The 14822-nt window shown below is 30.9% G+C and overlaps 2 protein-coding genes across 7 annotated transcripts in view; one reads left to right on the top strand and one right to left on the bottom strand.

Annotated features, from left to right (window-relative positions):
• Positions 1-1679, top strand: part of LOC134721830 (calbindin-32-like) — a 61508-nt gene extending 59829 nt beyond the window's left edge. For all 6 annotated transcript variants that reach the window (XM_063585072.1, XM_063585073.1, XM_063585075.1 and 3 more), the window contains one exon: positions 379-1679. In XM_063585072.1, coding sequence (XP_063441142.1) covers positions 379-543 — 165 coding nt within the window. In that variant the 3' untranslated portion in view covers positions 544-1679. The remainder of the gene's footprint in view (positions 1-378) is intronic.
• Positions 1680-5459: 3780 nt separating this feature from the next.
• Positions 5460-9632, bottom strand: LOC134723004 (fatty acid hydroxylase domain-containing protein 2-like). Its single transcript, XM_063586634.1, has 5 exons — positions 9550-9632; positions 7687-7808; positions 6912-7117; positions 6182-6454; positions 5460-5697 (listed from the first exon to the last, which is right to left on the bottom strand). The coding sequence occupies exons 1-5, from the start codon at positions 9578-9580 to the stop codon at positions 5562-5564; spliced, it is 768 nt and encodes a 255-aa protein (XP_063442704.1). The 5' UTR covers positions 9581-9632; the 3' UTR covers positions 5460-5561.
• Positions 9633-14822: the final 5190 nt, after the last annotated feature.

The raw sequence follows: 14822 nt of genomic DNA, 5'->3' as shown, positions 1-14822 counted from the left end.
GTTGTCCTTTAATTATTTATAAACCTGTAGTAGATGTATAAAAGTGGAATTAATCTTATTTATAATGAGCTATGATAAATTGACATGTATATTAACGCTGATATATTTGAAATCTTCATAAGGTAAGCTTGAAACATAATGAATGCCAATAAAATGAAACGTAGAGCAAGACAAGCGAATTTTAACTGTGCGAATCAAAAGCTATATAACTCAGTTTATCAATGTTTTGATGAAAATAATTGTTCGAAATTGATGCAAACAGAATTTTATTATAGAACTCAGTCCCGAGTATATTCTCAAAATCATTTCTAAATGTGTGTACTATGTACATAATAAAATATATGAAATTAAACTATCTTTGCTTTCTTCATTTGTTAGGATTATGACGAAGAGGATCTACTTGAATGCAAAGAGATACTGCTGGAAAAATGTGATTTAAATCACGATGGTAAGATCAACAAAAAAGAATTGGCAATGGTTTTGATGTCATATAACCGGAACCCAACCTCTGACGAACCGGATCTCAATGAAGAGTCAGGATAAAGATATTATTTTTGTTTAATATGTTTGCTTATTGTTCTTTCTTTTATGTTTAAAAATATTTTTATTATTGTCAAATTGTTCAGGCTGGCAAGATGAATGTTACGATTTGAAACTCATGTTGATCAAAAGAAGAAATGAAAAGAAATACTATACTTAAAATACAATATAGTTATAGAATGAAGTATAATTTTTTTATGGTTATATATCAATCTGACCAGATTAAAAACAATGCTTTAATTAAACTTTTATTAGATTCTTTATATTGATAATATATTTTTTCAATAAACATTGGCGTGTTAAATCCAACTAAAAAGAAAAAGCCAGGTATTGAGGCATGCATATCAGAATTGCTTTAAAGATTGATTGGGACGATAAATTTTTAATCATCTGCATAATGCATACTATATTCGTGTATCTTTTTATGTTTATAACAATAATCATAATGACATTAAGAGAACAAAGAGGCTGGTCCTTGCTTATTGAATCATTGGATTCATTAAATCATCACACGTTTTGAATGATGGGAACTTGACACTGTGTATAAGTAAACAACATTACCTTGATTTTTTTTTTTTAGATTTTTTTATAATCAAAATTGGTATCTGTAGATTTATTAGTTTGGTTTTGACATATTACTAATTGGTGTTTTTTATGGCTACATATTTTTCGAGAAATTTCAATCATCCATCTGATTTGTAGGACGTACATTAATTGAAAAGCTAATTTTTACTTTTGTTGTTCTTATATGTAACTGCATTTTTTAATTGAAAATTTTATTCTCATGGTAAATTGATATATGTTCTATTCTTAATTGATATTTTTACTTAAAATGCAAAGAAAGACAAAATTATGTTGCTGTTTATGTATCAACAGCGACCCAAGAGAGATAACTCTACATTTACAAATTGATATTTAAAAGTACATTTATTTATAATATCATTACAGAACGTGTTGTACTATGTTGTTAGACTTTAAATTGGATTTTGAATTGTGCTTGCTTGTAATGTATGTATACCTTTAAAAATAATGCACTTTAATTCAACGAATGAAAAACGGTGCAGATTTGGAAGTTTTTTTTCGAAATGTGTTGTCAAATTTTAAATGATGCTCATGAAAATAAATCTTTTTGCAAGCTACCAAAATAGTGTTTAATTAGTGAAATAGTAATGCGAGATATACTAGTAAACAGATTGAACATTGCTTTACATACAAAATATCCCCAATAATGGTCACATACTACGTGTCAAAAGAAAGAAAAAAGACATATATATTAACTAGGTGTAATTATAAATGCCACATACACACACATTAAATACACTGTTGATAATCTAGGATTCTTTCAGGAGGGATAGGTCCACTATACTGTTTGGAAGATATTATCGTATTCCAATCATTAGCCTGGTACCTTTAATAACGAATCAACTTGGTTTACAGTGAGAAATATCCACAAGAAACCTTGAAAACAAAACTAAAAAACAGACTGAAACAAATAAATAAACAACTCTTTCAAATCTTGATCAACATTCGCTCTACAAATGTCGTCAGCTACAAAAATAGACCCCGTAGCAAAACATTGAGAGTTCTAATTCAAATCAGTTCAACTGAAGATAACTCACAAAAACTCAATAACAAACAATCTAAGACATCGATTTAACATTTTAAAAGAAAGAAGATTCCGTATGCTTGCCTCTGGGACAACTATCTGCCACAGATCAAAACATGTAGATATAAGCAATTAAAGGTCAACGTGTGGAATTCAACAATAAGAAAAAACATACAGCTTAAAAAGTTTTAAAGGATTTCGACATAAATACAGAAAAAAGAAATAGAATGCAGCTTAAGAGTCTTGGAAATCGAAAATACATAAACAATGTGCCAAATACTACTCAGGTACGTTTTGCCTTGGGTAGAAAAAAAGTGTTTCAATAATTCAACATTTAAAAGATAGTTGATAAACATCAATAAAACAAAACATCAATAAATAATCCGGAAAGTTCTTGCTCATAAGATAATTAAAGCGTCAGGATCAAATCACGAGCAGTTGGACCTTTTACTAAACCAGAAGTTTTAAGTTAGATCGATGACAAAATACATAATATAAACTACCTTTGTAATGCGACGATAAGTACATTCTGGCAAAATATTTTTGCAAAGTTTATACACACTTTCAAATAATATTTATCTATGATTGATTAAAATCTTTTTCAGCAACCAAATTTAAATGGTATTTCACGAATGAGCAACACGTCGAGTGTCGCATTAGAAGCAGTATCGTTTTCTTTTTTTGGTGCATCTGAGATTACCCCAGGTTTTTTGTGAGGTTATTATTGCTCAGTCTTTAGCTTTTTAATGATTGGTGGTGTACTGTTGTGTGCACCGTAGGCTCTTATATTTTAGCATTTTCTTTGTGAGTTTATTATTGACTTAAGATTTTGAATGTCCCTATGGTATCTTATGCTTCTTTTGAAATAGTTATCAAAGTTACCAGGATTATTATTTAGTACGCCAGACGCGTGTTTCGTCTACATTAGACTCATAAGTGACGCTCATATCAAAAAAGTAATATAGTCAAACAAATGAAAAGTTGAAGCGCATTGAAGATACAAAATTCCAAAAAGTTGAGCCAAATAAAGGCAACAGTAGTATACCGCTGTTCAAAACTCATAAATCCATGGACAAAAAACAAAATCGGGGTAACAAACTAAAACCGAGGGAAACGCATTAAATATAAGAGGATAACTACGACACAACACCGAAACCCAACACACACAGAAACGGATTAAGCAACAGACAAAACACCACGAGAATAACAAATATAACATTAAAACCAAATACATGAATTTGGGATAGACAAGTACCGTGCCACGTCTTATCTCAATATCTCAAAAAAAAGAGAAAACACAAACGACTCAACGTTAAAATGCAACACACACTGAAACGAACAATATTATAACAATGGCCATCTTGGTACAGGACACTTTTAAAGGGGAATAAAAGTGGTGGGTTGAACCTGGTTTTATGGCATGCCAAACCTCGCACTTAAATGGCAAAGTTAAATATAACATTGAAATGACAACATAATATTACAGGACTACAATACAAATAAAAAGGAGAACATATTAGACAAAGAAAAGCATGATTAATAGATAACAAAAGGCATCAAGTTTAAAATTCAATACGCCAAAAACGCGTCTTGTCCACACAAGACTTACCAGTGATTCCCAGATATAAAAGATCGAAAGTGAAAAAAGTACAAAGTTGTACAGCACTGAAGATCAAAAGTTGAAAAGGTTTTGCCAAATACGGCATTGTTTGTATGCCCGGGATAAGAACATTCTGATTATATAGAACAATTCATGCTATTGCAAACAGTAAATTTTATCAAATGAATATGAAAGAGATATACATAATGAAACTGAAGTATTAACTAATTACAGAAAACTAAACCCGAATACATAACGCCCAGATATAAAAGATCGAAAGTGAAAAAAGTACAAAGTTGTACAGCACTGAAGATCAAAAGTTGAAAAGGTTTTGCCAAATACGGCATTGTTTTTATGCCCGGGATAAGAACAAAATCGACTAAGGTAAAATGTCTGTTTGTATTAATTAGCTTTATTGTTTTGTCCTATTTTTTAAGACTTTATGTGACGTGATTCACTTTGATCCATCTTATGTACTCTTGTGGATAGCTGTAGACTTACATGTCTCATTGGCAATCATACTACATCTATGCATTTGTAATTGTAAGAAACGAAGAACTTAAAATATTGGCTATATCTTTGTTCTTAAACAAATAACAAAAACTATTATACAGGCGCAATGAAACAAATAACTTTTAGCAATAAACAAAACATATGAGTATAACAAATCAAATACAAATATTGACAGAGTAGGAAGAATATAAAAATTACAAGTCAGGAAGACAAACACATATTTTTGGAAAATTATAAACATGTGACCCTTCCAAATATGTCAATATTTTACTAAGTACATTAAATCTCCCAAATATGTCCATTTTGACAAAACGTGTCCACAAAATAAAATCTTGCCCTAATGTTACCTACCCCCTCCCCCTTTTCCAAAAAAAGGAAGGTATGCATCGTTTACGATTCTGCAAATATGTAAAGGCTTTGGTGTTCATTACCAACGGAACTTGTTTTTTAGTTCAGTGACGTCATATGAACACATTTTAAAAGGGGGAATAAAAACACGTGTAATGAGTAATGTGTGTACATCGACATGGTAAACGCTTTTGAATTAAATACTTTCTAACCATATGATATATGAAAAGAAATGATTGAAATTAAAATAGAAGAATGGAATAATAGTGATTTAAAACTATATTAATTTACTAACGATTTACTGCTGAAATATATTGTGATTCTTATTTCATACGATGATGAAATAGACATTTTGATCAAAATTTATATTTAACCTAAAATTTAACACATAAGTTTGAAGCATCATACAAAACAATGTTTCATCTTACATTTACAATTTTTAACATCTTATAGAGTTTGTTTCCGTTTATGTGAAATGACATGAGTATTTTATATATATTTGACAATCAAATGACGAAATTGATTACCGATTTGATATCACGCTCATTCAATTTCATTAGAATGTAAAATAGCACATTATGTTGACTTTGTTTACAATTCTGAACTCCCACAAAACCTAATGATTCTTCTACAAGTATTTCTATGTATTACATCACATTGACAATTTCAAGATAAATTCAAGATAAATTCGAAATAAAAACATTTTCGAGTTTTGATTTTCTGCATTAATAAGTATATAGATATATACAGAGAAACTCAAAGAAAATCTTTTTATGATTTTCTGAGAAATAATAATAACATATCATTACCAATGAAGAATATATGTTTGAATGTATGGTATTTGTTCAATGAACTTAAATCTTTGAACTCATTATTGGTAACACTAACAATTGGATTATAAACTTGGAATTTATAGTGTAATATGTAGAATGTCATTTCATGCTAATTAATTATTTAACCATTCATGCGTGTCATTTCGTTTGAGGAGTAGATAACTTTATGCCGTTTTGACTGCTTACTTTTCCTAAACATTCTGTCTGTACTGTGTATCCAGTCACATAGTCCTATTACACCGTAGTTTCCGATAAATCTGAAAAAACACATACATCTAATCTAATACTTTATTGTTTTTATACCAATCGTTTAAACTGGAGGTTTTGAAATAACACGAGCAACATGACGGGTGCCACATTGAGAGCAGCATCTAATCTAATACTTTAGTATTGTTTTTATACCAATCGTTTAAACTGGAGGTTTTGAAATAACACGAGCAACATGACGGGTGCCACATTGAGAGCAGGATCTACGTACCATTTCGCAACACCTGAAATCACTTTCCACTTTTGGTGTGATTCGTGTTTTGTGTATTATGACACATATTTGTCTATTGGGCTTTTTTAGCCTTAGTGTTGTCTGTTTGACGACATATGAGTTTGAATGTCCCGTGGTATCATTCGCCTCTCATTTATAAAAAAAAACCAGTTGGTACAAAAATGTAGTAAGTGCACAATATTTTTTTAAGTATACAAGTCCATATGTTAATACTTTATCAGACGGGTATGATTATAACTTACTTAAGATGATGGAAGTCATGAAATTCAGGAGAGGGTAAACACGGTAGATGATAACCACTATGATGTATTATAGTGACAGCAGTGGCTAAAATGTACCATGTCCATGTAGTTACCAGGTTACTACCACATAGGAAAGGCCCGGCCGCCACTGGTAATAGGTTGGAGAATATATACTCAAACGTGTGTGCGTACACTGCCTCTATTCCGATTGGTGATGTCCACTCATGATGAAGTTTGTGTATGTTTTTGTACAGCAAAGGCGTGTGAAGTAACCTAAAATGGTAAAAAATAAATTGACTGATTGCATAAATGTTAAGTGGTTCACGCCAAAACATAATTGACAAGAATAGAAGCGTCAATGATTGTAGACATAACGCGCGTCATAAGCCTGTCAACTGTCATGAGTTCGTTTACGCAAGTTTTTAACCCCAAAAAAATATAAATCGTTTTGTTATATTTGTGTTTGTTTGGTTTTTCGTGTATGTATGCGTGGTTCTTTTCATTAATATATATGTATATACGTCTTTTTTGTTATATTTTAAGGCATCAACATGTTTGAACTGCTTTATTAATGCTCATATTATGCATCTCGTATAATCATTTGTTCAAATCAATGTGTTTTGTTTTATCTTTGTGGAAATAAATGTTAAATTCTTCAGCAACTAACATTGTATTCGGTAATAATACGTAGTCGTTAAAGTTTTTTTGCCAATATAAAAGTTAATCAAACCTGTGTGTATAGTAGAACCCTACTTCTTCAATCAGTACACATAAGGCAATATGTGTAATGAGCGTTGATAAAAATGGCAATGTCAACGTTACGTCACATCCTCTCCAACGTTGCAAATAGTAATGCACTATGCTGAATGGTAAACCGATGACTATGTAATTAGTGTTCAACACGTTAATAAGTTTCTTCAACTTTTCCTTGCTGACCTGGAATTCAAAATAAATAAACAAACAATAATCAACACGAGACAAAAACAGGTGCACGTCATATTGAGTTAAGGAATAAACCAATTAAAAGTAACTTTAATGTTGTAACATGTGAACGTTATTTGAAGTCGGGGATTAATCATATTCAAAGGCCTTTTTGTAATAAAGCTACTCACGGGATTATTAATTTATATCTTAACGTTATTTGTAAGCTACCCATACTCCTTCTATACTATGGCGAACATAGTTGTAATATAAACAGTCAACCATGATGGCGTCGATGATGATTCTGTATAATAGTTATTTATTACCATCAATTGATGATGAACATATTGCTACCCCGATGTGATATGCGAAGGGATGTAGAGTCATGCAGGCAATAACGATATATCACTTGAACTGTAGAAATTATTATATTTCATATCTCTATAAAAAAAAATACTTTATTCCGCGTATATAAGAGCTACAGCTTGAAATTAGAAAAAGGTTTTGAATGTAATTCATATTACTTCGGATAATATGTATTTGCGTTTGGATTATGTGATTTTTTATAGTATGGTTTTACATACCGGTGTATTTGTGCCTGCCTGTACTTTGTATTTCATCATCCATTTTGGCTTTTGATATAGATCAGCGTATAGGAAAAATCCTCCAACTAATAGGAAAGACGTCCCAAAAACAATGTTCATACCTGAAATCAATATAAATAAAATAACGATAGATGTAAGAAGATTTGGTGTGAGTACCAATGATATAACTCTTCATCCAAGTCAAAATTTATATTATTGGTCAAACTTCGGACTTCAAAATGTAGCCTTGGCTTACACCGAACAGGAATCTAGAAAGGGCCCAAAACATTACTAGTGTAAAACCGTTACAACGGGAAACCAAGTTTGTTTTAGCTAACTATTTTAATATTTCCGCAGCGTTTTTCTGAATTTACCTTAAGCAGGATCTTTTTAAGTCAAATTTTGGAACCGAAACAGATAGTGTGCTTCATATTCCTAAAGATCTAATAAAAAACAAATCAATCTCAGAATATAAATAAAAAAGATGTGGTATGATCATCGTACGGCCTTCAACTACGAGCAAACACAATAACGGCTATGCCCGAAATAAAAAAATGTAAAACAATAAAAACTAGAAAACTGACAACATAATGTATGTACAAAATAATAGATTAAAACCAAATATGATAAGCAGCAACAACCGACAGCATATTATGAGCAATGATCAATAAATGAACAATCTTTGTCATTTCAAATTTAGCATTCAGTAATTTCTTTTTCCACCATTCACAAGTAATTCACTCTATCTGTTGACATAACATTACATACAGCCCAGGTTTAAAACCACATCTTCAATGCTTAACATGTTGGTTGCTAACCCATATCCCCAGTTAAGGTATATATTAACCACGTTTTACAAAAACTATTTTAAGTACTCTGTGGCCTTACGAATTAACGAGTCTATTGTTTGAATACTACTTAACAATTTAAAAGCACACACTTACAATGTCACATGTTTTGTTATTAAAACCATGCAGTCAAAAGTGTGTTTGGGTTTTGAACACTTACTTATATTATGTTAAGTCTTTATGTTCATATGTTGTGTATTGTGTACTGTGTCTTTTCCTTACTAATCATGGCGTTGTCGATTTATTTTTAACTGATGAATTTAAACGTCCCTTTTGGTATCTTTCGCCTCTATTTTATGCAGTTTTTGTAATTGTACAAGTGGTCAAACAAATGTTATAATAACAATAATGATTCTATTTTTGAAATGCAATTTTGTTATAAACAATTAGTGTGGCCCAAATTTGTCAAAATAAGTTTAAACAGTTGGCTTATGCATTATTCACTTGCAGGTGAAAAATTCGACCTCATGTGAATCCGTATTCATGTGGACTTCTATCTAACCCCCGAGACGATTCAGATATACGTTTTTGTATAAAATGTTAAACGTCAATTATGAGAGTTTTAGTCAAACTGGTGAATTAGAATGTGACAGTTAATGCCCCAATTTTTTTTTTTATTAATCTTCAAATAATGATAGATGAACAGTATTGGTATACAATTCTCGAAAAGCAACTAACAAAAAAACTAGTTGTCGCCCGTTTGCCAACAATACTAGTCTTTAATAACGTGGTAACAAATTTTGAAAACAAATAGCTGACTGTAAATTCTGTTACACATATATATAGGATTAGATGCTCTATCAAAAATATACATTTAACGTAATTAATATGTTGCCAATTCTTTTATGATATTAATGATATAAATAACATATTATCAATGATTATATATTAATATAGATATGTTTATAGATGCTAACTCACTTACTTTTATTATAAGCTGCTTTGTTTTCTCTTCAAAATGTATCCTATAAAATGTAAATTATATCTGTTTGAAAAAAAATAAACAATAACTAACCTACAATATTGATAAATGCTTCCGACTCCATTTTACGATAGTTGATATATTTAACTTACTGAACTGAAAATGCGACATGATAACCTTTATCAGTTAACGAAAGAAAACAATCACTGTGTACGAGGTAGAAGTCGAGAAAACAATTCACATGGATTTACACCAAACGAATAACTGGAAAATTATATGTTTAATCTGGTGTTACATCACAACCCGCAATATACACTTACATTTTGACAAACTACAAGTTATAAAAGTCTTAAAGAAAAGACATAAACCTTGTCTTTTGTTGCATAACAATCAAGAATGCAAATCCATATCACATAAGACTAACATGCAGCAATCTACTCTTCATTACACTTGGCGTAATAGTATCTTATATGAGCGACAATAATCTCAAATATCCATTCTATAATAAGAATGTACCATGCATATGTTCCGGACCATATGAGTATTTGGACCATACGCGTATGATCATGACCATATGCGTATACTCATATGGTCCGACCATACGCGTATGGTCCGACCGTACGCGTTTGGTCGGACCATATGAGTATAATACTCGTTTGGCTATTAACGGGCCGGACCATATGAGTATTTGGACCATATAGGTATTTTTTTCAAATTACATTATAAACGTATCAATACAAAAACTATCTCAAAAAGCAATGATGGTTACATGACAATGTATTAATTTTATAATTCAAAGACTACGTAAAAATTAAATATCGATGCCCTAGTCAGTTTTCATCGCTAATTTCATTCTTGCTTGATTTCCACACGGTATCATAGCTTTTTTGCATTTACTAGAGCTTGTTGTGCACGATCCTTTTCATTTACATCTTTTGTTTGCGGATGAAAAGTTAGCAGCTGCATACAGTTTTACCGAGGTCTTGGGCCATTCCGATATATCTACGATGTTTTAAGAAGCTCTAGATCTCAAATATTGTAACACGACTGCAATACACCATATTCACAAGACAACTTAAATAAAATGTGTTACTTTCAATTGACTTCTTGTTTAAGAGTTCATTAAGAATTTTTTTTTTAAATATTTTAAGTCGACATATTGCCATTCACTCGTTATAACAAATCGGTATTAACCATCGATACTGACCATCGACAATGACCATTGGTATAAAATGTGTTTATTATAGTTTTGGCAAGTTAATAAAATTACTTATTTGAAACTTCTATTCAAGTTTTTTTAGCTTATCTTTTTATTATGATTATACAGATAAATATAAAATTACCTATATGATAGCGTCTTTTTAATGAAAATTCATACCATATGAAGAGTTGAGACGTATTTAAACTAAACAATAACAGAGTGTTAATTACCCCGACCATACGCGTATAGTCCGACCGTACGCGTATGGTTGGACCATATGAGTATATACCCATATGGTCATGACCATACGCGTATGGTCCAAATACTCATATGGTCCGGAACACATACATCATGACCATCACCTTCGAGGACTTCAGACGAATGAAAAGGAGGACGGAATCCCTCCAGCTTACAAACAACAATGGAAGCTGAAATCTTCATGAAGAAGGGGTGTTCTTCAAAAGTGCCAAATTACTCGTATTAGAGTTTCCTTGGGGAGACCCTTAAAGATTTATCGGACTCAATATTTACCCGTCAAATATTCTATTTTTTTCTATGTTTCTTACAGTTTATATTAATGTATGAAATAAGCATTTATAAGACTTCTTTCGAACTGTAATTAAGTTAAACTATTGAACCTATGATACAAAATCATCACACATTTAGGTAAATAAGAATACGATGTATTTTTAAATTTGATGTCTCGTATTTACACTTTATTGGACATATTCTATATTTACAACGTTATCTATAACCTATGGAAGACTCGACTTTCAAACAATTCGAATTGTCTTCCTTTGAACAGAAAACAACAATAAAATGTGACATCGTTAGTGAGTTAAACAGTCAAGTCAATTTTCATTTTCAGATACAAAAGAACTATAAACAAAACAAAGATTATGCAGTATCAAAGAATGATTGAAGTCGTCTCCACTTTTAAGCTACAACACAGCTTCATTTTTTCAGACGATAAAGGTTTTAATGTTTGGATTTGCATTTCATACGATATGAAAAACAAACGCGTTGGTTTTCAATTTCATACCGTAAGTTTTGTACTTTTGTCAACCAATTAAAATGTTTGTTATAAAGTTTTTTTCTAAAAAATATCTAGTTTTGTTATAATAAAACATCCATGCAACTACGCATCCCACATTGCATGATAGGACCCGACACTCTTATAGTGTTTCGGCTGTTAGGCTTGGGATGGTCATTTTAAGATGCATTATTTGAAAACAATCAAATATGAAAATTATTCATTTTATTTTAATATATTGATATATCTATATTTTAATTCTTCTTCAATAGATTTAGTTAATATGACAGATCTGCCATTATCAGTGTCCAACTGTCAATTTTATGTTAAAGTCTTTAACTTTGATCTACTAAGCCTTTCTCTAATACATTTATGTTTGCTATACGCAACTATTGGTGCTGTATAGAATATTTATACACAATCTTCGTCGAAAGGTACCAGGATTATAATTTAGTACACCAGACCAAACTCCGTACAGTGACCGTTTACGTTCCAGATCAATTTTCCTTTACTCCGGTGTAGAGTAGTATGCGGACCCGTATGCAGATCGGAACTGGAACTGCCGGGGAGTTGACACTATACGCGAGTTTCGTCTGCATACGACTCATCAGTGACGCTCATATCTAAATATTTGTAAAGCCAAACAAGTAAACATTTGAAGAATATTGAGTAACCAAAATTCAAAAAAGTTGTAGCAAGTCAGTACGTTTCTTCAACAACGGAGAATATATTTTCCCTCCAAACTTAACAACAATCTGGAGTCTGTCCGAAAGGTTGAAAGATCGTACTTTGTTACAAAGATGTTGATTGGTAGACAAAAGTGGAAAACTTACGATATGAAATTGAAACCAAAGCGTTGGTTTTTCATACCGTATGAATTACGAAACAACGCGTTTAAAGTGTAAAACAACGCGTTGAAAGCAAAAACCAACGCGTTGAAAGTAAAAACCAACACGTTGATAAAAAAACCCAGCGCTTTAAAAGTAAAAACCAACGCATTTATAATAAAAAACCCACATTATAATAAAAACCAACGCGTTGAAAATTGCATACGGTATGTTCATACCACTAATGCCAAGAACGGCTATTCATAGATGTGTTACATAATATTTAGTTTTGTCAAAGATATGTGCTACACCCCCAGTTTCTGGTGGGGTTGGTATTGCTTAGTCTTTAGTTCACTTTGCTGTGTCTTATATACTATTATTTGTCTTTTTCCTTTTAAATCTTTGAGTTCGACTGTTCCTTTTGTATCGTTCGCACTTTTTTCTAGAATAGAAAAGTATGCATTTGAAGGCAGTTTTTAAAAATATAAGTTAGAAAATACCGCTTAATTCATCATTATTTACATATGGAATTGCCTGTATCAACAAAATGAAGAAGAAAAATAAAACGTTATATAATTTCATACCTTCGTAGCACTTTTATGAAATAACCTGCATCAGGAACGCAGGAAGCCGAATATTTGAAAAGCAAGTATGTATAAATACCGAAACAGTTGAACAGCTTTATGACAAAAAATACCATAAAGAAATAGGCAAATCCATCTAAGTTGGCTTTGGTTTGAGAGTGTTGAACCCTGAGTTTCTTAATTTATATACGTTTAATTTTCGGAAACTATGTTATAAATCATGGGATTACCATTGGTACTGATTTTTGAGCCGATGATACAATACTGGGGCTGATAGTCCACTAGCAGAGGTGCGAAGTCAGATATATGACAACTTTTTTTATTCTTTAACATGTTTAAGCTGTTGATCTTGTCATTTGTTCGTTTTGAATTTCCCTGGAGTTCGCTAATTTTGTTATTTACTTTTAATGCCTAAAATTGAAATGTGAACCTATTTACATACGATATTATCAAAATGTATTCTATGTTTTGGTTATTAAAACATAAACAATAAATAGAACACACTTTGGAAATATTGGTTAAAAATAACCAATAAAAGAATTAAATGCAAATGAAACAAATTGAATACTAGTACAAAGGTAAAATTGAAATTACTTCGTATATGTAAATATGTTCTTTGAAAAGGTCTATAGATCACCGCTTTTAACGTTAACAGTAACTTGATTCACTTTCTTGCATAATTAATCATGCTTAAAAATCATGAAAATGAAAGTAAACTTGACTTAATTGAAATCTATAAATTACATTTTGTTTTAGTTTTCACAACATAAATTTCATAAGTCCTGCCATTTTAACGAATTATGCTCATTGTAAAAAAACAGTAAAATGATTAATGATAACCGATTTATTTTGGTGGTCTTAAACTGTTTCAAAACAAGAAAAGAAAACAGAATAATAACAAAAATCAAGTCATAACTAATTATTCAATTTTCAAACAGAAAAATGTACAAAGTCTGAGAGATTGAAATTTCAATCGAAAATTATTAAACTGATTATTTCTGCTAATTACCTCAAATAAATATTCATAATATCAAAGCCATATAACTGTTTTGTTTTTTTATTTCTTCGGGTTTCACTGGTATCAATTTTTAGTAATTAGGATTGTTATTAGTGTTTTTATCCGTAGATTCCGTAATATCATTCCGCTATCGATCGGTTCGATGCCAGTCATTTCTTAAAAGGTGCCTACCTATTGTTAATATTATCCATCGGAGCGTATATTATTTAATTTTAAGAAGATATCATTATCAGGCCACACAAAAATACAAGTATATTAGCCATTGTATCTCTGTCCAATGTAGTTATCTTGTAATATGTATTGTGATAATTAGTTTTTAAAAGAATATAGATTTAATTATTATAATAATCCCGAGATATTAGACAATCTAAACATTTCCGCATATAGAAGAAAGTGAAACAAAACGTCTGATATGAAATGGAGTATGTTGGATATTTGTGGATTCCTATTTTGTACACTGCTTATATTTTTCTTATTGAAGGTGAGTTGAATTTATATTTTAGTGAAATGATCAAAGTTATATATCACTACCTGTTTGTGTTAATCAAGTTTAAGAAGAATACTTAAAAAACATTTCTGTAACAATTTTATGAAGCGAACATTTGAACGTTCATATACAGATGAGGGATTCTGTTTGCATTTTTACGACTGAAGCAAAACTCACCTATATTTGTTTCGGTGTTCGGTGGGTATTAAAATCGAA

The sequence above is a fragment of the Mytilus trossulus genome, chromosome 6, assembly GCF_036588685.1.
Source record: "Mytilus trossulus isolate FHL-02 chromosome 6, PNRI_Mtr1.1.1.hap1, whole genome shotgun sequence".
NCBI classification, from domain to species: Eukaryota; Metazoa; Mollusca; class Bivalvia; order Mytilida; family Mytilidae; genus Mytilus; species Mytilus trossulus.
Note: the sequence above shows the minus strand (reverse complement) of the source record. Positions and strands in the feature narration are given on the sequence as shown.